This window comes from Desmodus rotundus, chromosome 13, assembly GCF_022682495.2.
Source record: "Desmodus rotundus isolate HL8 chromosome 13, HLdesRot8A.1, whole genome shotgun sequence".
Classification (NCBI taxonomy): domain Eukaryota; kingdom Metazoa; phylum Chordata; class Mammalia; order Chiroptera; family Phyllostomidae; genus Desmodus; species Desmodus rotundus.
The window spans coordinates 15,998,581-16,023,116 of record NC_071399.1 but is presented as its reverse complement, the minus strand read 5'-3'; the positions used below and the strand labels follow the sequence as shown (position 1 = coordinate 16,023,116).

At 43.2% G+C, this 24,536-nt stretch overlaps 1 protein-coding gene across 2 annotated transcripts in view; it reads right to left on the bottom strand.

Annotated features, from left to right (window-relative positions):
• Positions 1 to 7,386: 7,386 nt before the first annotated feature.
• The window catches only part of TNKS (tankyrase), a 157,095-nt gene continuing 139,945 nt past the window's right edge, over positions 7,387 to 24,536 (bottom strand). Inside the window, exons 19-27 of one of the 2 annotated variants that reach the window (XM_053916860.1) lie at positions 23,740 to 23,977; positions 23,038 to 23,120; positions 20,136 to 20,256; positions 17,684 to 17,781; positions 16,126 to 16,200; positions 15,096 to 15,201; positions 14,329 to 14,515; positions 11,392 to 11,548; positions 7,387 to 7,619 (exon numbers count right to left, since the gene is read on the bottom strand). In XM_053916860.1, the coding sequence (XP_053772835.1) occupies positions 7,533 to 7,619; positions 11,392 to 11,548; positions 14,329 to 14,515; positions 15,096 to 15,201; positions 16,126 to 16,200; positions 17,684 to 17,781; positions 20,136 to 20,256; positions 23,038 to 23,120; positions 23,740 to 23,977 (1,152 nt within the window). In that variant the 3' untranslated portion in view covers positions 7,387 to 7,532. The remainder of the gene's footprint in view (positions 7,620 to 11,391; positions 11,549 to 14,328; positions 14,516 to 15,095; positions 15,202 to 16,125; positions 16,201 to 17,683; positions 17,782 to 20,135; positions 20,257 to 23,037; positions 23,121 to 23,739; positions 23,978 to 24,536) is intronic. The other variant, XM_053916861.1, reaches the window with a different exon arrangement.

Here is a 24,536-nt window from a genome sequence, read left to right as displayed (position 1 = left end):
CCTATCTGACTACAAAAATAGGTATAAGTTTGATTCATTCACACCGGACAGCTACCGCGTGGGCTGTTGTCATTTTTTTCCTTTTTGTTTGACAGCTCCGCTAGGACCCCACCAGCATTTGCTTTGCAACACCTTGAACATCTTGCAAATATCCCTATGGAGTACCTGGCAGGCAGTATTCCTCCTCGGGAGATGGGAAAGTAGAGACGTCAGCGCGTTTCCTAGCAGGTGTGAAGCAGCTGAGTGGGATGTGGCGCGGAGGTTTCCCAACGGCTCCCGCGCCTCCCACCTCCCGCGCCTCCCACCGTGCTTTGTATCAAGCACTCCGGGTTTGTAAGCAGGATTATGAACGTGAAGATGAATAGACTTTGCAAATGGATTTCTGGCCAGGAAAAATGTATGCCAAGAATCCTATTAAAAAAATAAAAATATTACCTACATATTCTCGGCTTATCTACACATACACATCTTACTTAAGCCGAGCTGTTTGATTAGCACCGTGACAACTGGGAATTAGTGAAAATAAAGACATACGCACCTCCTTCCACTTGCTTCTCAGTCCAGGTCTTCAGGGTAGATGCCAACTCAGTCAGCCTGGCAGCTAAGTCCCACCTTAATGGGAACAGATGGCTTTTTATTATTCCTAGTGTAGGGCCATGTGCTTCTTCAGCTGGGAGGCCTATTGTACTGTCTTATAACTATAAAATCTCAAGGAAAAGTGAACCACACCAAATGATAAAGGTTTACAACTGCTACACAACCTGGTGGGCTGCCCCAAAACTGAGACCCTGGGTCACAACCACCAGGCACTCAACGTGGACAATGAATGCCATTGAAAAACGGTCCTTCAAAACTTGCTGCCTGGGAAACACTACCCCTTTATAGTAATAGGAATTTAGTTTCCTAGGAAGTAGTTTTCTGTAGAAAAATCCAATCCAGTAAGTGATTTCTAAGTAACTCTCCCCCTGACACATGCACACCTCCCCCAGTCCCTTCAACCTGCAGTAGTAGTTCCAAGCTATAAAAGCAGGCCCTTGGAATAAACCTGTATCACTAACCAAACCAAGTTGCGGAAATTCCACGTTTATTTTATATTCCACTTGCTTTTTATGCACAGTTTAGATTTCTGTTTTCTAACTCAGCAATAACCAAAGGGGAGGACCCTAGTCTAAAGGTATTTAGAATATGATCTCAGGGACAGTGATGACAGACAGCCACACAATCGAGTCACCTTGCTGTTTTCATTCCCAATCACACACCCACATTCCACATACGTGTCGGTGGGGCCTAGCAGTTGGTACCTTAGTCTATAGTGCAAAGAATTCTGGGATACAAAACAAATGTTTTCACCACTCTGAGTGCCAGTTTCTTCATCTATAAAATGAGGGGTAAAATACCCATTTTGCAGGGTCGCTGGGAAACGCACGCAAAGCACCTGGGTCACCTTTCGGGCTCAGTGATAGCTACTGGTATTTGCAGCGTTGTTGGAGCGCTTCCAAGTACTTAACCGATGTCTCCTTGCAACTCTGACAACCCCTCTGGCAAAGAAATTAGATAGAATTCCAGCTTCTAACTTGCTATCTAATGAGTCACTAGGCATGGAGATAGGAGGGGGAGAAAAAGAAACAATTTTCTCAGTCCTATGTGCCAGGCGCTGTGCTGGGCACTGAATGTTCACCATCGCGTGAGGAGGGTGTTCCCTCTCTCTCCTCCAGTGTGACGTGTGACGGGGTGGGGGGCGGGGAGTCCCTGAGCAGCAGAGGCCAGGCAGGGCCTCTGAGCCGCCCTGGTCACTGGTGTGGGGCTGGCCTCCAAGGCCTGTGCCCCTTCGTTTCAGAGGTTTCCCTAAAAGGAACCCATGGTTCTGCGACTGCTGAGCTCCAGTAACTCCCGCATGGGCTTCGAGGCGAGGATAAGGTGGTTACGACATGGATCATGCTAGACAAGAGGGACCATTGTTATTGGCGTCTGCCAGTTTCAGGTCAGTTGTGTTAAGGTTGGTGTCAGGTTGAAATGAACAAACAGGGAAATGAAAACACTTCAGAGCTAAATGCTGTCCATAGACAGTATACTTTAAAAATGTTTTTATTGAATATTAAACAATTACAAGTACTGTAAGTTAGACATTTAGCCAAAGCACAATTACAGGTTAAATATAATCATAAAGATGCCTTAAATAGGAGCCCACCATGCAGGCAGGTTAAGTTCCTCGATGCCCTCTTTCGGCACGGAGAGGGTGGCGGAGAACAGGTCTTCCATCCCACGTGAAAGATCGTGAAGACGCGAAGGATTTACATGCTGTCAGCGATTTCCCATGACCAAATTGATAGGGTTGCCAGATTTAATAAAATAAAATAAAATGAAGCAAAAAACCCCCCAGGTTGCTCAAATTTGAAGTTCAAATAAATAACAATTTTTTTTTATTGTAAGTATATGGCAGGTAATGCATGAAACATAGTTAAGGTAAAAAATTAGTTACCTAACATTCAAATTGAACTGGGTGTCGTGTATTCTATCTGGCAATCCTACAAGTAGACAAATGTAGAAAAGAAAAAGGAGGGGACTGAAAGCCCCTGTCCCGGTGGGTCACACAGAGACTAAAAACAGAAAAAAAAACCACACCACCAATAATGAACCAGAGTCACCACACTGGTTACTACACAGACCAACACCACAATGAGTACAAGGACCACGCCAAATGCTGTGGCCAGGAAACCATCCAGATTTCCTCCACGCTGGTTCTGTAAGTGTTTTTGAGAAACCTTGTTGAGAAAAGTACCTTTTCCGTGTGTAGGTATCAAAGACAAACACTACTATCACAAAGACAGGGTGAACTTGAAACAATGGAAGCAGTAGCAGGCATTACATATGCATGTGAAGAGTTTAAGCATTTTGTGTCATGAACACAAGGGTTATATAGTCAGGGTCTTCATCTTCCAGGTCTAGGCTATCAGCATCGAAGATGTGGGTTGCTTTATGATTTTTACTGTTTTCTAGCTTTTAATCCTGAACCTTGGGAGGGCCACAGGAGTGAGTATGGGACACCCTACCGTCAAGAGTTTAACTGCATTTCTCTGCAAACAATTTCAGGGGAGTCTGCAGAAACGGGCAGACGGATAAAAACGGACAAAACCACCTGAATTCTGGAGAATGAGAAATCTGTGTGAAAAGATGGGCGGCAGGGCGGGTGTGGAGATGGGAAAGTGTAAAACTGAAAAGGAAACTGAGAGAATGAAGAGCCAAATGTAACCGTCCCTACAGTGCGAATGTTATCTCAGGATGGGCTCGGGCAGACGTCGGAACCCTCGCGCCTCCTTGAGCCCGCTTCCTGCTGCTTTTCCTGGATCACCACGGCTTATGTTTCCAAATGATTAAAAAACAGCTTGTGCAACACTCAAATGATACAGGGTATCACTTTGTGAATTGTTGCTGCCTCCCCACATACATAAAACTTAACAGATTTAAAAATTCTGTCTAGCATTTCTCCTCCAAACCAGATGATCTGGTAGCGGGGGAATTTCAGACAGACAGAAACGGCGTGGGCTGATTCTATCTGCTCCTCTGCGAGTAAGAGAGCATGACTTGTGAAGTGCACCCTCATCAAAAAAGCTAGGTGTGACGTACACGATGCTATACCTGGCTCACTGATACCTTTCAAACACTAAGAAATGGAATTACAACTTAGGATATAAAAGGTTAAAAAGTTTTTGCCATAGTTAAGGCTTTCTTAAGAATATTTAATTGCCTATTAATTTCAGAATCCACAAAGTGTCTGAAGAAGCCTCATCTTTAAGGGTAATTTAAAAAAATGCATTTCCTTGTCATACACTAGATGTGTCCAAGTGAAGCCAAAACATTATCTTCACAATTACTTTTTCATTCCTGTTGCTGATTTGACATCAAACAAGTTTAGTTTTAGTCTTAAAATGAATTTCTGACACATGAAACTCTGTATTAATGTCAGTTTTTAGTATTCCCTGAATGACTAAAACCTTTTTCACTATGCAAGATAATAGCCCAAAAGACACCTGTCACAGCGCGAACACTTTTGGTGAGAAGGCCATTTATCACTGATTATCATACCAACGGGGGCCGGGCACATGGTGGGGAGGTGGGGGGCGGGTAAGTGCTTCAAATGCGTGCCGTTGCTGTTTCACAGACAGTTCGCAGCGAGCCAGAGTGCGCAGGTACTTAAAAAGAGAGCGAGCGGCATCCGGCAGCCCCTGCGCAGCTGGGAGATGTACTGAGAGGGGAGAACCGGGGCCGCTTAGTGCGTTCCAGCGCTCTCCCGGAGCACACCCGTTTCCTGTGCAAAGGTTATGGTAATGGGACATTAATCCATATGACTTTATTTGCCACGTTCAGGCATTTCTGTATGTACATCAATGCACTTTGCTAGTTCAGAGCGGAGGGAAATTGGTCTGACCACTAACAGCAGCTCGACGAGCACAAGGGTGCTATTTCATGAAAACATTCTAATATTGTTTATTCCACTTATTTCGTTGAAAAGCTAGAAATTCCAAATTCCACGAAGAAAAAGGTAAATAAAAACGTGGTTGTGCTGCTGTTACTTTCCGCAGAGTTAAAACTCTGGGTCCCATGTGTCGTTGGGGGACAACATGGCAGATCTTCTGAGCAGAGCACCGGGGCCTAACGCCTGGTTCTGGTTGTGGTATGGAATCGGAGGGACAGTCTCCCTTTGCATGATTCAAAATGGAGAAAGGAGGAAAACGAGTGGGGTCAAAGGTAAGTGTCGGAGCTATGTATAATCCCGGACTAGCAATCTGGGGACAAGGGAAGGCAGCCCAGCAGGAGGAGGTGTCCGGTCCAGAGCCCTTAACTTATGCCTGACCCTAGTATGCAGGCTGGCCAGGGCCTAGCACACTGGGCCCACCCCGTGATGTCAGCACTGCGGGAGGCTGGCGGCCGTGGCCAGACTCTCCCCCATTCGGTGTGGGGAACAGAGGGGCCAGTCCGGGCAGGCCAAACTGGAAGTTCTCAGCTTGCTCGTGTTTCCCTACAGCGCGAATGCGAGAACTTACATGGATTTCAGCCCAATTCAATGCCATGCTTTTACATGCCAGAGGGTTTTTCGCGTTGCTATAGACGCAAATTCCAAACGTACTCAACTTCTGCTCATTTGAGTGCACTCAGGATGACCTTTGGTTTTCAAGTTTTGGGTGAAAAAATGTATTTGGCTCCTGTGAGATATCAGTTGACCCACTCTCTTTAGCAGGTGAGTAACACGTACTCGTTCTCCCAGGAACTACTACGTACTGGAATTACCACGGGACAAGCAGCACCGCCGGTGTCTTCCTTACACGGTACCTCTACGCGGCACACAACGCACGACACACGACGCTGGCAGTTTAAACACTGAAGCAGGGTTCCACTTCTCAAGTGTGAGGCAGCAGCCTGAAACGGACACATCCATTTCTCTAGTTAGTGTGACGGCAATGACGCACGGCCACAGCGGTGAGTGGCTTTGGGTATCTGTACCACACTGACTTTCTCTGAACTAAAACCCCAGCCGTGTTTGCCGTTTCAAACCACAGCTAAGTGGGGAGGCACGTAATACAGGCTTTCACAGCCGCCGAAACCACACCGAGGGCCAGCGCCTTCACCCCAGTGTTACAACACAGCAAAGGAGTGTGGGGGGAGCCCTCGCAATGAATATCAAACTTCGAAGCTTCCCATGGAATTCTAGTGCTATTAAACAAGTAGCCAAGACACAAACGCCGAGCGTGGGCCACTGACACTTCAACAGAAGCAAAAACTGAGGCTAATTCTTGATTTAATTCTGAGGACCCATGCAAGATTCAGCTATGAAACTCAATCTAGTTCCCAATGCCTACTTCTAGCAATGGACTCAAGCCAGAAAGAAAGCAAAACGTATTATTTTAAGAGCCTACTGTAGAAATTTTGCCTGTAACTACTTTATTTTAATTTAGGCGATTAAATGAGGTCACAGCTTAACCAGCCTGTATTGAAAAACAAGTTGTTCTCAGGACTTCAAGGTGAAACGCCAAGTTTGCATCGCAGAGTTTTCCTTTTGTTACACCACACATTACTTTTGCTTCAGAGCCGAGTAGGTGCGCAGCATGTCAAAGTCAGTCGATGGACTCCATTCGACATTCAGTGAAGGGGAAAAGGGCAAGTGCAAGAGCTGTAACAGATAATGCTTTACCAGGATCGATGTGCACTTGGCAATGTTGATTAAAACAAGCAAAACGAAGTAGGGATTTCATGAAGTAACAGTAAGGTATTTCTCCACCCTCATTTAAAAAGGGAACTGAAAGAGCTTTGGTTTCAAGTTTTTGTTCTTGTCTATTAAGCTGTTTGAAGAAATGGCTCAAAAATTCAGTGCAGGGACCTACACAACTACTCGAAGCACCTCGCTCAAAAGAAACCCCACATCTGGAGTAAACGAGAGTCCTTGCATTGGCGCCCATCTATCTGCTAAACAGGATTCGAACCCTAGCTTTTTAATCTAGAGAAACAATAAAGTAAAGTTTGTGTGACTCCAATGACGTAGGATAGTTCGACTGAATTTGGAAATAAGGCAGCTAATCTGGGGGCGGATTGTGAGAAGGCGCTCTTCGAGGAGTCCCCGCAGGCCTTCCTGCGGCAACACCTAGACCCGCCTGCTCCGTGCATGTGCTCTTCGGCTTCTCCTTCCCAGCCCTCCCTAGTGGTCTCGCCTCTGAGCCTGAAGACAGGGACAGCGTAGCCCTGTGGCTGTGCTCCTCGGGGCTCCTGCGCTCGTGGCCCCCTCTGATGGGAGAGAGTAAGGGACCCTCTCCCCGGGCTCTGCCTTCTCTGAACTTGGGAGCTCCTAAGTCAGGTTGATGTTTCCCTTGTAAGACTGGCCAATTAATAAAAGGACGGAAACTTGATGTTTTTTCTTTCCATCTCAATTTATGTTTATAAGAAGTACAGATATAAAATAAATCAAAGTGGACGAAAGGTGGAAACTAGTCTTGCTCAGCCAGAAGTTTGGGTTGCATTGCTACTGATTCTAGTCAGTGTGACTTTGTGCAAAGTATCCTCGAGAAGGCGCTCTGGCTCATTACCAAAGAAGAACGACAACAAAAAAGCCAATGATGCATGTTTAGGAAAAAGTGAAAATGGCCCTGGGTATGCGTGCTTGTTATATACATGTGCCATATATAACAAAGCAGAGCAAATGTAGTGTGTGAGTCGTGAACATTTGGGAAAGTACTGGTTATGTTTTCTTTCCATTTCCAAGTTTAGATCAAAGCAGTCTTACTTTAGAAATGGATAATCGCGATGAAAGTGAGCCTGAGATATATTAAAAGGCCGCCCCTGTAAACATTTCCTCAAAGGGAACAGCAGCAGTTGAGTATGTACCAGTCACTCATACTATATTCATCACCACAGCAACGCTTCGTAAGACAAACAGCTTATTCTAGGCTGTCAGGGATTTAGAGAATATTGGCTTTGTTGGCAACAATCCATTACAATCCAGTCCCAGGTTTAAATCCCATCTGGCCTGCACCGGGGGGCATTCACTAGGTCTTCTGCTCTGCGGCCGTTGCGGTCTGTGAAGGAGCCTCGGGCTTCATGATCTGGTAGGTGATGAGATACTCCGGGTAGGCCTGAGAGAGACAGAGGAGAACCGTGTGACCCTTCGGGCAGCTACAGCAGTAAAGCCTCACTTACTGTGGAGGCCTCGGAGGCTGCCGATTCTAACCAGTGTTCTACTCCATACACTCAGGCATATAAACATACTAACATCGATCAAATCACTTCCCTTTGTTGATTATGTTAATACACATTTCTAGAAGTAGAATTACTCAGTCAACGTAAGAGCATGTTCCCTGGAAGTCTGGAGTTTCTAACTTAAAAATTTGACACATTTATTTCAACTTTTTATTTGGAAACAAATGCACACTTACACATTAAGTTGTAGAAATGAAAATGGTACCCAAAACAACTGTACGCCCTTTGCCCACGTTAGTTTTATTTATCCTATTCGCTTTACTATGTGTGCTTCCCCTAACTCTGTACATACCAGGCAGACAGACAAACAGACAGACAGATGCACCGGCATATTTCTTTCCTGAACCATTTGCAAGCTACATGTATATATATATCATCATGATTCTTTACCCCTATATATGCCAGTATTTATTCCCTAAGAACAGAGATACTCCCTTAAACAAGCCCAGGATCAACCTTGTAATTTTATACTGATAGACTTTTATCTAGCTACATTCACACTCCAATTGTGTCCGGCGACCTAATAATGTCCTCTGCCTTCTAGTAGCAGATCCAGATCGGGGGCAGGACATTCAGTTAGTCGTCCTGTCTCTTGGGTTCCATTTAATCTGTAAAGTGTCAAAGCCTTTCTTTGTCTGTTATAACAGTGACATTTTTGAAGACTCCAGTCGTCCCAGGTTTTTTATAAACAGAACAGCCCGCATTCTGATTAGACTGAGGTTATGCATTTTTGGGCTGGAACGCTGCATGGATGCTGTGCCTGTCTCTGAACACCACGCTGGAGGTGCACTCTACGTCTGCCTTCCTCCCGGTGATGGGAACTCTGACCACTGGAGCAGGTGTTGCTCCCCCTTCTCCAATGTGTAACTGCTGTGATCTTTTCCTCCTTTCTAACTCATAAGAAGAGCATGAAAATATCCTTTTCCTTGTCAAAAGTATCCCCTCCATTTAGCGTCCACTGATGATTCTTGCCCAGTGTAAGTTTTACCACAATGGCTGCAAGATGATGGTCTCCCAAACCCAGTACTCCCGCCACATCTGCCCAAATGCTCTCGGTTCCTACTGTAAGCAAAAGCCTCCCCCTTCCCTTCACTTGTTTATCTAGTTAGTATCAGAATCATGAATTCCTATTTTTTTGTCAATGGTTTAAAATTTATTACTGTGCTTATTTGGTGTTCAACTTGTCCCAGATTTGGCCAGTGGAGTCCCTTCAAGCTGGCTTGGGGTCCTTGTGACATGCCTCATCTTTTTTTTTTGAGTACTTTATTACTTTGTTACTTTTTTGCATGCTAGATGTTCCAGGCTTACCTTGCTCCTATTCTGCTCCAACCCTGGAATTAGCTGTTCATTCAGGCTTCAGAGCCTGGAGCCTTCCCGTGGGGAATGAATGGTATTAGAGACCAAGATCTGAGCTCTAGGTGTACTCAGTGCTATGGGATGCTTTGCTCTCCGCAGACAAATACATGCACACATACTCATATGCATACACATGCTTACATCACTCTCACACACAAACCCATGCATACACATATGTACGCATATACATACATAATGTATATTAGACACTGTGAGTTCACACCAACACCTCCAATTTCAGTCCTCCCCTCATCTTCCCCCATTCCATACGCTTGTCCCTTCCTCGACAGTGACAACACCAGCTCCCCAAATCAACACTCTGACTCACTTGCTCAACCCTATGATACACCTAACAGGGGGCACCACAATCAACACTTCTACTACTGGGGTGTCCCATCTGCGGCCCGTGTGTAGCCCAGGATGGCTGTGAATACGGCCCTACAGAAAATTGTAAATTAACTTAAAACATGGTGAAGTTTTTTTGTAATTACATTTTGCAATATATTTAACGTGTGGCCCAGAGACGCCAAAGGGTGGACGCCCCACACTTCAGGACTTGTTTCCAATTCTTCTCCCTAACAGCACACCTCACCTGGCAAAGGCTGAAGGCATACGATAAAATATTGTTTTCATAGAGTGGTTGTATTTAATTTCTTATTTCTCCTTTTTATCTCTTTACCATTGGTAAAGTTAAGTTGCCATTTGAAATTCAATGAAGTACAGACTGAGTTTTGTTTTTAGAAAAATTGGTAGGTATTTAGCAGTAAGGTGAAAATTAAGTGCCGGGCTGAAACTGATGGGAAGTTTTCCTGCGTGTTGACAATTTTACTTTGGAGCCTCAAGCTGTCGGCAGAATGCAGTGCTCTGCAGCTTTCCGACTCTGAAAGCTGTCGTTCTAGGTGAGTGCCACGATTAGATGCACATAAGGCCCCTGACTTACGGTGGTTAGACTCAGGGTTGACTTCACAATGGCGCAGAGGGGACACACATCCGCAGAAATGGTACTTTCAGTTCTGATCCTTTCCTGGCTAGTGACATGTGGTACAACGCTCTCTTGTGATGCTCGGCAGAGGCAGCCACAGCTCCCGGTCACCCACGAGATCCCACGTGTGGGAACAACCCACGCCCTCCAGTGCACCGTGCTGCCGCGGTGTTCTGGCTACTGTCTGCGCATTCATCGCACACAATGCAGAACACCCGTCTGTGTGCCGCTGTGCACCCAGTGGCGAGTTTAACTGCTCTGTTTTCACTCACAGTGCAGTGTTCAATAAATTACACGAGCTATTCAACACCATGCTATAAAACAGGGTTTGTGTTAGATTCTTTTGCCCAGCTGTGGGCTAATACACGTCTTCTGCACATTTAAGACAGGCTAGGTTGTCCTGGCCGGTGTGGCTCAGTGGACTAAACACCGGCCTGCAAAATAAAGGGTCGCTGGTTTGATTCTTGGCCAGGCCCCCAGTGGGGGCTGTGCAGCCGATCAGTGTTTTCTCCCTCTCCTCATCCCTCCCTTCCCTTCTCTCTAAAAATAAGATATTGGGGAAAAAAAAAGGCTAGGCTAAGCTACAATGTTAGGTGTACTAAATAGGTTAGGTGTACTAAATATTTTTTTGACTTACAATATCTTCAACTTACGATGGGTTTATTGGGATGTAAGCCCATCGCAAGGCGAGGAGCATCTGCACAGAGATTCACTCAGGTGACCAGCTTGTGGCATGAACATCCACGAAGAAGGTCCACGCAAAGGCAGCTGCTCCTGGCTCTCCACTGCCGTGCCGGGGCATGGAGGATACAGAGCATCAATTCAGAGTGACAGGCCTCAAGAGCAGCATGAGGGCCCACACCTTATTTCTTAGACACCCTCTTGTTTATACTGTGTTACTTGGCTGACAGGTGACTAATGGGTTCTGTGTGTAAAGCTGATGTCAAAGAATTTAGATATCTTCATTTTGACCCGAAGCAACTAATACTATCCAGACAGTAGATATATATTTTTTATTTATTTATCTTTAGAGAGAGGGGAAGGGAAGGAGAAAGAGAAGGGGAGAAACATCAGTGTGTGGTTGCCTCTCGTGCGTCCCCTACTGGGGACCTGGCCTGCAACCCAGGCATGTGCCCTGACTGGGAATTGAACTGGTGAGCCTTTAGTTTTCAGGTCAGCACTCATGCACTGAGCTACACCAGCCAGGGCTGCAGTAGGTATTTTGTTAAACCGTTTTAACTCTAACATGGTCTCCATATTCTGCATGTCATGTTCAGTAACTCTCTGCGTGCATCTGATGAGCACCCTACCTGCTCTCCTCTGTAGATGACATACTCGGCGTACGCCAGCCCATTCACACTTGGTCTCCCGATAACTGAGTGGTGTCCCGGAGGGGCGTGAGCCATCTTCATGGTGCTGAATTGCAGAAAGGACTTTCCGAGGGTCACTCTACAGAAAAGCATTTGTCTAAAGAAAAGAGGAAAGCAATATTTTGAAGGAAGCTTTAAATCTTGAAATGATATAATTGTTAGGTTTATTGATTTAAAAAACCCTTAACACAAGGCAGGTTGATTTAAATGTCCCTTTCATATTTATGAGCAGGAATGGGATGAGTTTTGACATACTGATTTACCATAAACATAGGCTCAATAGTTACCCTTGAAGTTGAAAGGAGTTTTGGTGTGGTTTGGGAACCAATCATGAAAAATACATGGTATGTTTTGACTAGTGGAAAAAGAAAAATACTAGTGAAACCAAGTTCCTGTATGGAAGGATAAGAATAAAGTGAAGAAAATAAGCAAATGGCAGCAGCATCTGAAATTAAGATTTGGTTTTACTCAAAAAGAGGTAAAAAACCGGATGAGAAAAATCAGAGAGAGAGTGGGTCACATACAAAAAATACTTGCTTAAACACAAGGCTGGAAATGACACTGCCTGGGTGAAACGCGAACTGGGGGCAGAGTGAAGTATTACAGAGGAGAGGAAAGGCTGCTGGGAAGAAAGTGTGTCAAATAGGCTAGAGGTGGGCAAACTCCGGCCCAGGGGCCAAATCTGGTCTGCCACCTGTTTTTGTTAATAACGTTTTACTGAAACCGGCCACACACACATTTAGGTACTGTTGTGGCTGTTTTTGCGCTGCAGGGCAGAGCTGAGTCACTGGGACAGGGATCCTTATGGCCTGCAAAGCCTAAAATCATTGTGGTCCTTTAAAGTTTATCAATACAATATAAACAATAAACACTTAAACAATAAGAGTGGTCACGCTGTTATAGGTGATAGTTTTTATGCAAACTGTTTTTAGTAATGGAGTAGGATCTTGGCAATATGACTGATTAGAGATAATATTTTCAGTGAAAGGAAAATCGTGCCACACCCAGTAGAACAGGGTCCTGCCCGAGCTGGCTGTCTCAGGGGGACACTACTGACCCTCTGGGAAGGAGGCCGGGCTGCAGCTGCATTCCCTTCTTGGACCAGAGGAAAGGGTTTGATTGATACCAGAAGGAGGCTTTCTGAGCTCCTTGCCCACACTGTGGCATCACTGGCCTGCTTGCTCGGCGCTGGGCCCAGTGCCATGGCCACTCCCAGTCCATATGTCACACAAAGCCTGACCAGACAGGCCCTGCCTCCTGCCTCTGCTCCCTGCCCCAGGGCCTTGCAGTAGTTGTGGAGGTGGGAGAAGCAGCAGGAGCCATCCAGCAGCCCACGAGGCCCCAGGCTCCAGTGCTCAGGCGGAGAGTACTGGCCTAGTCTGCTCTCCAGCTTGCCTTGTGCGCTGCCGTGCATCCCTTGGATGCGGCGCCCCAAAGTGTGGGGGGGAGGTGCCAATGCTGAAACGTGCCCAACAGGAGCCAGCAGGGAAATTCGTCTCTCCTCTCCCACCACGTACTGCTGGGTGATGGATTACTTCACACAGCTTCTCTGAAGACGTCACATGGACTGAGTAACCAGTCGTACTTGTTCTGAAACTGCAGCCAGTCCCTGATGAACCTCAGCCCATTCTGCCTCCTCCCGACTGCACTGCCTTCTGTACCCCCACGCCTGCTTCCATGGGGCTGCGCTTGCCCAGAAGGTGCCAGCATCTAGGCTTCTGCTTCAGGCTCTGTTTTCTAGGGAATCCTGGCTAAGACATAAACCTGTGTTCCTAATTTTAATGGGCAACTCTTCATCTTCATCTGGGTTCACTTTTATTGCTTTTTCCAATTCACTTTGTTTCCAGAGGTGTTAGGTTTGAAGAAACAAAGAGAAACTTTTGCATGTTACATATTTTGGGGAATTTTTGTGTGTTACTAACCACAGCAGACTTAAAGAAAATAAATTTCCTTCTGGACTTACGGCATCCATATTAGAACTGCTGATGGCTACAATCTTTTTCCATGTACCTGAGTTTTAACGTTAGATAGGTCTTTTTGAGATTTTAACGAAATTAAAAGGTTTGTTATTAAACCAACTTTGCAAAAATAATATATCTGGTTAATTTAAAGAGAAATGTAATAAACTGCAATCTTTGTAAAATACAATTTTTTTGTATTTTTTTCTATCGGTAGGAAATGGAATAGGGAAAGGAATTTTTTTCCCACTGACTTCAGAGAGTATACTATGACTCTCTTCAATTTCTGAGTCTTAAAATCCTATTTAAAAAGCTAATATTCATTTGTTTAATAATTCCAAAGTTAATATTCCAAAGGTGGATTTTTAAGGCCAATTATATATCCTGTCTTAAAATATCACAAGCAATATCAGAAGTACACTAAAGACTCTACTTATACTTATTTTTAGAGAGTGGGGCGGGAGGGAGAGAGGGAGGGAGAGAAACACTGAGTGGCTGCCTCTTGCGCACCCACAGCTGGGAGCCTGGCCCACAGCCCAGGTGTGTGCCCTGACTGGGAATGGAACAGTGACACTATAGAAGATGTGTGTCTTAGTTCCAATGCAACTCTCTAGCCAGATAGAGGTTCTCTGTTCTAAAGAAATAATTCCCACCCCTTTCTTGCACCAATTCAGAAGCAAGAAACATGAAGCCCAGGGAAAAGGCCCAAACGGAGGGAGTTTCACTGTGAGCTGTGACTGGCTGACTACGTGGAGTTGTTACAACCGCTGATGCCAGCCCTGCGGTCACTGTAGCTGTCAGGGCGGAGGCTGACAAACTGACCACGCCCACCCAGGCCCCGGCGTGCTGACTCGGTAGGGTTCAGACCGAGGGTAAGCTGGGACGTCTGCAGAGCCTAAGCAGCAAACCCGGCGCTCACCTGTGACATATATAACACGACCGATCTTTGTGTGTGGGGCAGCCCGTTCCTCCTCCGATCCCATAAACGTACTGGTTGCTTTTAGAGGAGTTTTCTGCAAAATAAATCCCAGCACCAAACATTCCTCCTATGTACGCATGGCGCTCATCAAACCCTTTATGAATAATAGCATTAATGAAAGGAGAACCTAAAAATATAATGATAGAAAAATTAGTTTTTGAACACTTTTCTAGAATATCAATTAGCTACGTACTGTTTGCACTTGGCAGATTGATATTAAGTGATCAATAATACATAATTGAAACATTTATTTTGCAAGATGTCTATTATATGTAAATTATCACATACTAGAATCTTATCAAGGACCTATACTCCTCACCAAGCAAAGATGTTATCTTGCAGATGGCATGAGATTTTAGATAGCAAAGACAATGCGGCTTTGAAAGTACAGATTATTTTATACCCAATCCTACTTTAAGCAAGCACAGATAATCTGATAAATTGAAACGATTATGCTAAACAACAAAGAAAAATATTTCATTTTCTAGATGGCTCAGCTGACAATTTAAGTTCTGAAATAATTTCAGATAATTTGTTTTCATTGTATATGCCTTAAAAAGCCTGTACAAGAAGGTACCAGCTGGTAATTTCTTGGAAATGAACCGTGTTTAACACACCACCACTATAGCCCACGGCACAGGCCTCCCCCCCAACCCCAGTGGTGTGCTCGAGCCCGGGGCTGTCGTGACTGCCGCTGGGACACTCACCGTGGAACAACATGCGCTCGTTGTGATGGTTGTGATTCTCTTCTGACACTTCCTTCTGCCTGTGACAGAACCGTTCCCTCAACTTCTTGTTGACAACTTTTTGAATCTTTAAGAATGAGGAAGAAAGAAGCAATTGAGTGTAATGTATGTTCACTGGTAGTTATGATTTAAAATGGAAAGTATGTTTTCCTTGAGGAAGATCCAATTTTTGTCTTGTTTGCCTAAAACATTATTTAAAAATGATAAAGTTGCCAAGTCAGTGTAATTCAGTTAAACCCTGGCTTTTAGTGACCTAGTTTTCAGGTACGGTTTTTGTTTGTTATTCTGCACTAGACCTGGTTATATATATGTCTCGGAGTTACCTGACGAGTTAAAATAGAAAAAAAAGGTGTAGAAGGTTGTTCCTAGACTCCTCCCCAGACTTACTGAATTTTAGAATACAGGGGCCTGTAAACCTGTAGTTTGCAAAAGGCTCCCTGGGTAATTGTGATGTGCTTTAGTACAACCTCCACCGGTCTGTTAACCCAAAGGATTAAATCAGTTCTCAACAGGTCTCATTCATCTTCATGATATCCCCTTGGGAAAAAGCACGTAGCAGCCATCTATCCCATATTATCAACTAGGATACTGAGAAGAGGAGCTACCTGCATTCTGACATAATCACTGACTCAATTAGATGGAAAACTCCAGGCCTTTAATGCCACTTTGAAATGGTGGTAATACAAATTACGACCAGCTATGGTCTGAATTGATGGGTGAGTTGGGAGTCTCATCACCATACCTGCCTCCCAACACCCGCTGATCTAGCCTCCTGTCGGGGGCTGTGGTGTTTCCTGGGAGTCCCTACTTCCAGTGACGTGTGGTCTCGAGGGATTAGAGATTGTACGGTGTGAAGAGGGTGACACTGACTACAGGGCCAGGTGAACGGTGCCCCTTGGGTTTGAAAACAGGGACTTCAACACACAATTTTTCACTGTTCACGTTTGATTTTCAGGAAGGCCTGCAATCTAATTTTGCCCTAAAAACTTACTCGAATGACATTGTATCTGTTGAAGATACCGCCGGCATTACCACCATCTCTGTGTTCTCTAATTGTACTTTGCATCTACGGAATAAAATAAGAAAATAATTAACTTTCTGAAAATATGCAAGTGTATAATTCTAAAGATACTCCTTCCATTGTTTTTGACATTTCAATTCTATTGCATTGTTTCACTGCTGAGTCTAAGATGTAGCATTTACAGATAAATACGAGCCCACTATAAACAGATGAATGAGGTGAGTAGATAGAGATACCTGGAGAGAAAACAGCCATGAACGTAAATGTTAATCATCTGCATTTTCTTTTTATTTTCTAATAAAAGCCTGGGAAGATTTTGTAGCCACAACGGGGAAACATAAAACAGATGACATCCTATGACGTCATCCACATCACCGTTTCCCGTCACGGGGACCGAGAGCAACACTGCAACTAAGCCACACCGAAACTCCTGTGCTCAGTGAAGACCCCACTGGGCAAATGCTAAAAACAAAGATCTTCATAAGTCAATAAATTTTTGTTCCTGAGGTGAGGTATTATTCCACATTATCTCTTTAATTTGGGAATTCCAAGTATATCTACACAGACCAGGAATAACTTTCTTCTTCCACTTTCCAAATTAAAAAGAGTTATTATGGAAAAGTAAAATGTTTTGAAGACCTAAGTGCTCATAGAACTGACTCAAAGAGTTAATCCCCTACCACTCCATTATGGAGTTACTCACCCCATTTTGGCATTATTATCAGGATTTACCAACTACCAGGAGATGAGGCAATAAGACACTAGAAAACACGATGCTTTCCTGAAAAACTGGCTAAGGGCTAAAATACCACCCCCCAAGGTAACCGTCCTGAGTTTCCAGAATGGGAACAACATGAGTGCTAATTAAAAACCAACAAAAATGCAGCCCTGCCTCTCCACACAGAATAATGCCATTAGACACTTTGTTCATTATGTGCCGGAAGTGAGGCAGAAGCCTGGGGCAGAGAGGGTATCTCTGCGGCACCCGTCCACCCGGAGGTTCAGACCGTTCGCCTTGCTGCGGCGCTTTAAATCATACGCCTGGCGAAACGAAAGGTGACTCAAGTTATGAGGATGCTTTCTAAGCACACGTAAAAATTGGGCATATTACTTTATAACCATGTTTTATAATGCGGCACAGAAATCAAGATGAGACTCTATTTGCTATCCAGGAGGCAAGATTCTCACTCCGTACCATTCGTGGGTAGCATTTGAGCAACATAAAAAGATCATTCTAATAGGGCCATTACTTGCTCATGACCCTATTTCATTTCCATTTCAAGAATGTCTCCTGAACCATCCACTGGAAACCTCAGTCAGACTTACGATGTGAAAAAGCCACGTGGCATAGTTCTATCCATGGTCCTATTTTAATTTTGGCGATATTCCACCACAATGGCCAAGGGAGGTAAAATAATACACAGGCAAGTGACCGTAAGTTGAAGTAAGACAAGCTTACCTCTCCCGGAAAAACCAGTTTAACCACAGATTCCAGGGAAAGATAACTAAAAACGCTGATGCGCATTACCTCTTCCTCTACTGACTGATATTCCTTGTCCTCTGGAGCAAGATCCAGCAAAATAGTTCCCTGGTTAACACAGTGAAAAGTCAAGTAAGGGTTGGTTCCTGTAGAAAGGAAAAATGAACATAGTTAACAGAAGTCCACACTATTCATGCTCTATTTTAGGGAAGACTATGTCACAAATAATTGATATTTTGGAACAAGTCTAAGCTATTTAGCAATTTGAACCTAATACATAAAGTTATATAAACAAGTACATCCAAAGACATGTGAAGTAATGGAGAAGTGTTAAAGATTCTTAATATATCTTATTTTTAGACAGTGGGGAAGGGAGGAAGAGAAACATCAATGTGTGGTTGCCTCTTGCATGCCCCCCACTGGGGACCTGGCTTGCAACCCAGGCATGTGCTCTGACTAGGAATCGAACCAACGACCCTTTGGTTAGCAGGATGGTGCTCAATACACTAAGCCACACCAGCCAGGGCAATTTTATTGGTTCTTAAAGAGTTCCTTGTAGGCACAGCAGGGCTCAACAATTATTTCACAAACTAAATTTAATCATGAACTTTCTTAAAGCAATGTTTAATACAACAGAGAAACACACTGTAATTACTCTGTAGTCTGGGTCTAAAATCTCGGTGAGATGGCTTGAAATAGTCACATAATATGTTTAAAATATATTATTCTTGTTAATTTCATTATCCTTGTACATTTAATACAGATAAATAAGCAGGACTCAAGCTCAAAACCTGCTAATGTTTTATGTCACTCTTGCAATTCATTAGGTCTGCAGACTAATTGACTAATTCAAGTTGTTTCTTTTCCCTCCTCTGGCTTTTCTGCAGGAAAAGCACTTCTGTGGATGGACCTGGAGAACACTGTGCTAAGTGAAGTAAGCCAGTCAGAGAAAGACAAATACTGTATGATTTCACTCATATGTGGAAGCTAATGAACAAACTGAGTTAAGCAAAATAGAGACAGACTCAGAGAGCAGGATGACAGCTGTGGCAGAGGGGTTAGGGGTGGAGGGATCGAGCAAAAAGGAAAAAGGACTCATGGGCACAGACAACAGTGTGGTGACTGCAGGGTTGGAGGGGTACAAGGGGACCAAAAGGCAATGGAAAAAACACGATAAAATAAAAATTAAAGCAGAAAAACAAAGAGAAATGATAAACATAGAGGCATATGAGGCCTGTCCAGAAAAATTCCAGCCATTGTTAATACAGAGAACAGTTTACATGACATAGATGTGACCTGGCAGCCAAGGAGAGTGGACTGGAATGCTCATGTGTGAACAATGACAACTTCACTGTACTAGCTAGCGAGGTTGGTAGACACCACTGAGTGAGCGTGTGTACTGTGTGGCCGTCACATTCAAAATGACTGAGCGAGTAGAGTAATGAATCTGCATCAAATTTTGTGTTAAGCTTGAACATTCCTCCACAGAAACTATTCCGATGACTCAGAAAGCCACAGCTACGTGCAACTGGTGATTGGCAGCTTCATCACAACAATGTGCCTGCTCATACATCACATCTCGTGCAGAGTTTTTTGGTGAAACATCAAATCACCCAGGTGACTCAGCCCCCATACAGCCCAGATTTGGCACCCTGTGACTTCTGGCTTTTCCCAAAACTAAAATCACCTTTGAAAGGGAAGAGATTTCAGACATATATAGGATTTAGGAAAATATGATGGAGTAGCTGATGGCAGCTGGGAAAACTGTGTGAGGTCCCAAGGGGCCTACTTTGAAGGGGACTGGAGGTGTCATCATCCTATGTACAATGTTTCTGGTATCTTGTTTAATAAATGTCTCTATTTTTCATATTACATGGCTGGATACCTTCTGGACAGATCTCATACAAAGGATAGAGATAGGAGGCTTCTAATAGCAAAGTATAATGGGAAAAGACTAAGCTGATAGGTGTAAGGGAGGGAGAAAAGTTCAAGGTGAGTAAGAGAAAAAGGTCAGATTATGAAAAGCCACGTTGCGAATTTCTGATTTTATCCTAAAAGCAACAGGGTCCTACTGAAGGGTTTTAAGCAGTGAAGTGATATGATCCTACAGTGTTGAAAAGAGTCTCTGGCTACAGTGCAGGGAAAGCACTGGAAGGGAGGCAAAGGTAAAGGTCGAAAATTAGCTAGAAGGCAGTTGTGACATTGCTGGAGCAAGACGATGGTTACTTGGATTAGGTGACAGCACTAGGAAAGGAGAGATGTATAGAACCCAGAGATATTTAGATTTAAAGTGTGGGGAGAGAGGAAAAATGAGTCCACCCCAGCTGCAGCAATCAGAGGGAGCGGGATGGCAGTGAAGTGGGATGGGGGAGGCAGGAGGGGAGGTGCTCCACCAGCTGCGGAGGCGGGCTCTGGGGTCCGACCACCCCGGGCCGCTGCCAGGCCAGACGCTCACCTTGCACCACTAATATCTGAAGCTTATTTCTTCTGAAGAGCTTACCTTGTTGTCCGCCTAAGAGTCTCTCCACTCCTTTGATTAGTTTATGGCGGTGTCCGTATGCGTTGATGCCTATTTCCTTCAGCTCCTCGTGACCCATGTCAGCCAATACATCCAGCGTAATCTGAAAGTGAAACGAAATTAATCGCTGAATCTCTAACAGTTCCTCAGGCAATGAAAATGATGAAAACTCTTCCATTTGTCTTCCATGGTATATATGTATCCATTCAAATTAAGAAAATTATTGTTTCCATTATAAGCATGAATTTACAATCTTCTTATAGTCGTCTCGATAATTTCATCAGCTTTTTGCTCACTTTAAATACTCCTTAATTTACTTTTAGTCAGTGGAGAATTAAAATGGGAGAAATAATGCTATAGAAATATAAAATGATCATATTTCTTTTATTTAATTCTACCACCTTTTGCTTGCCTCAGAATACGACAGGGACCAGCCCGCAGGCTGGAAAGGGGGGAAGCACGGGGTCCCAGAACCCAGCAGGCAGCAAACATGAAGTCGGCAAAAACAGTAAGCATATTTAGGTCATGAGGGTTTATACAAAAATAAGGAGGAACTTCCCAGAGCCAAGAAATATCAAACACAAAAAAAGCCGCCTTAGAAAGGAGTGAAATTTATATCGCCAAGTATTTAGTTACATTACAGACCATTTTATACAGAAGCTATGTAAAGAATTCCAAGCTGGAGAAGAGAGTAGATGGATTTTAAGTTCTCGTATAAATTCTCAGATTTAACAATTCCCCAGATTTAACAAAAGAATTTAACATTCTTTTTTGCGGTATGAAATACTGGTTTTTAATTTTTGGTTATTCACCCTTGTAAAAGATGATTCAAAATCACCTAATTCTTTGTTGACTAAAAGTAACCGTGACTCTACTGCCACCAAGTGGTAGTGTTCTGAATGCACAGGCTGGAATCTCGGGCCACCACATTTCTTGAGGGCTACACATGTATGTTATTTTCCAGCTCAGAAAATGTGGTCCCGTGACAATCCAAATACTACCTCACAAGATTAAACTTTGTTTTTCTTTTTCCTTGGAGAACTGAGACATCTTTTTTGAAAAAACAATTTTAATTATTTTATTGTTGTTCAATTACAGTTGTCTGCATTTTCTCCCCACCCTTCTATCCCACCCCAGCCAAACCCACCTCCCTCCCCTGCTTCCACCCTCCCCCTTACTTTTGTCCATGTGTCCTTTATAGTAGTTCCTGAAAACCCTTCTCCCCACTGTCCCCTCCCCCTCCCCTCTGGCTATTGTTCTAACTTCAATGCCTCTGGTTATATTTTGTTTGCTTTTTTCTTCTGTTGATTATGTTCCAGTTAAAGGTGAGATCATATGAGAAATCTTTTTGAAGATACCCCTTTTCCAACTCAAATGAGCTATTTCAATCTCTCCGTAGCTTCTCTACCTTTATACTTCTACATAACATTTTAAAATGGCAAATGAGGCCTGGAGCTCTTCTGAGTTTTATTGTCAGAATGAAATATTATATAATGAATCTGATTTTCTCAGCATAACACACATTCATTACTCAGTCTTTGGAAATAATTTACTATATTGCTCCTAAATGGCCATTTAAAAATAATCACTCCATTGCACAAAATTGGCAATTCACCTCCAATCGCCCAAAGGAAGTTTCAGCAGAGCTTTTAAAAGGTTCTGAAGTGTATATTTTTGAGAAAGAATAGTTCACAATACAATATAATAGGAATCTTTCCACTTTTAGCTAGATGGAATTTTAGTATAATTTGGAACCATGCACATCATTTCTATTATTCACATCCTATTTTTTTTTCTGTCTATTCTAAACTTCAGTTCAAATAAGGGTTGGCATAAGAACAGGATTTAATATTTATGCGGTAGCTTTAATTCAAACAATCCTTAAGCTTTTCTGAATTGATGCCATATTTCTTCCATACAGTGCATATCTGGAAGAAGCAGAAACCAGGTCTGCAAAACACAGTATTTGTCAATTATATAGCTTCAGTATAAGAAATTAATACCTCATTTACTCCTCACAACAATCCCTGAAGCACTCTCCCCTAGGAGGGAATCCAGGCTCAGAGAAGTCATAACAATCACACACAGAAGAACTGGGATATACTGCCATTGCTGTCCTTCACTCGCTTGTATTTCTTAAAAGGGGTGACAAGAAAGCTAACATAACTACATGTTGAATTTAATTTCTTTGACTTACGTGGTACCACACTGGTCCTACATTTATCAAGCAGTAGCCACTGGAAAACATTAAATGACAAGCTAAGGAATTCAGATTTATGTTTACGTGTTTATTCATGTTTAACAAGTACCTTCTATATGCTATTTTCCCCCAAAGTAGCTAATAAAACATTCCATTTCATTCTAAAGCAACCTGTTATAGCCCAGGAGGTTAAATGACTGGTCCAAAACGACAGAACAGAGCGGTGCCAGGACGGAGTCCTCCACCACGTTCATGCCATTTCCTCTACCAAGGAGACAAAAAAGCCAACACAAACACATGGTAAAAGTTGCTGAGTTTTTGGAAGACTCTCTGCAGGATCTCTGAGGTAGGCTACACAACCCAGGCATGTGCCCTCACTGGGAACTGAACTGCTGACCCTTTGATTCGCAGGCCAGTGCTCAACCACTGAGCCACACTAGCCAGGGCAGTTAGTGCATGCTTTAAAGACTCTCACAGCACACAGGTGTGCCTCTTGTGGCACACTGGCTGAAAATTGCTGCGCTAGGCAATTTTGGGGAGAGGTATAAAATACTGGATTCCTGTGGCTTCTTTAGAAATTTTTTGTGGTTTTAAGAAAGCAGTTAAGAAGCCAAAAAAAGAAAGAAAGAAAGAAAGAAAAATAAAGAACTCAACAGTTAATTAAAAAGACTCAAGAGAGCTTACCTGTTCTGTTTCAAAGATGTCTCGAAGGTGTTCAAGGCCAAGGCTTTTTAGAAATTGACTGATATTCATGTCGAGACCCGCAACTAAAACAGACATAAAGTTTCTCAGCAAACAGTTTATCAATCTAAAGGAAGTTCCAGTATTTTTTTTAAAGCCATGGCTCTCTGACACCCCTGGCCGTGCAGATGATTTTACACAGCATAAAATAATCCTAAATTTCATTCAGACACTCTGAGTTATCTCTGAATTTGGTCGAGAAGTAAAAGCAGTTGAGCACATCAGTAGTATCTGTATTAATTTTAATACTATAGAGTATAATGTAATGCTTTTAGTAAATGAAATATTTAGTAGATACAAAATTCCAAATTTACCAAGGATCATTTTAGTTTTCACTCCTTAAATAATCTCTGCCTTTTCCTGATACATTTCAGTAATAAATGTATTACTCAGCAGTTCAGTAAGATACTATGATTTGAAATGGATGTACTGGGATAAACATAAGTAAGAACAATGCAGATACCAAGAAATTTATTCTATGAAGACATATTTCTTCTAAGCTGTTGTGTAGATGACAACTTACAAATAGTTAAGATATTGGTAATCATTGAACACCTCACTTGCTTGTGAGTTCAATAAAAAAATGAATCTGTGAATTCAAAAGAAACCAAAAGAACCAAATAAGCATTCGCAGGGTGTACTCACCTTCTCCTTCCTTCCTTTCTGTGCCCGCGGCGCCATCCCCTGTGTTGGACGCCCCCCCCACTGCCAGTTCTGCTAACGGGACAGTGAGGTTATCTATGCTGCTGGCGGCGGACAGGCAGGAGGGGGTGGACGCTGGTGAGATGAGAGAGGCACTCACTACGGTGGCCTGAGGTTTAAAGCAGGTGGGTAAGGCCTCTGGGGGCATGGCGTCTATCAGCAAGGCTCTGATGTCGTCGGCCTACAACGGACACAAAAAACACAGAAATACTGCATTTTAAAGTTGTACGTTTTTCACTAAAGACCAAGTACCTTGTGGATTCTTTCTTTAATAAATGCCTCATTATCCTATTTGTTTTTATAATTTCTCCCTCTTTCCTTCTCTAATCCAAAAGGCCCAGTAGCTTCAGTAGGCAGAAGTAGAAAAACTATTAATTAAAAAATATTTCAGTGTTTGAACAGCTAACGGTTAAGTGTGGTGACTACAGTTAAGAACCCTCTACTTTGTGCTTGAAATTTGCTGAGAGTAGATGGAGTTTTCTCCAGACGCACACAAAAAGTTAACTATGAGAAAAAAAAATCTAACAACGTGGACTATGTTAATTCTTGAAAATGCTTTTTTAACACTAAGTGAAAAGTGTACATGCAATTGTTCAGATTACATGTGTATTTAAAGGATATGTAAGTTAATAAAGATTCAAAAAGTTATGAAATAAAAGATTTCATCTTTCATTAAAAAAAGTGCATTTCGAAGGGCTGACTTCCAATCTCTCCCTTAGAAGTAGTTCCCACGTTTATTT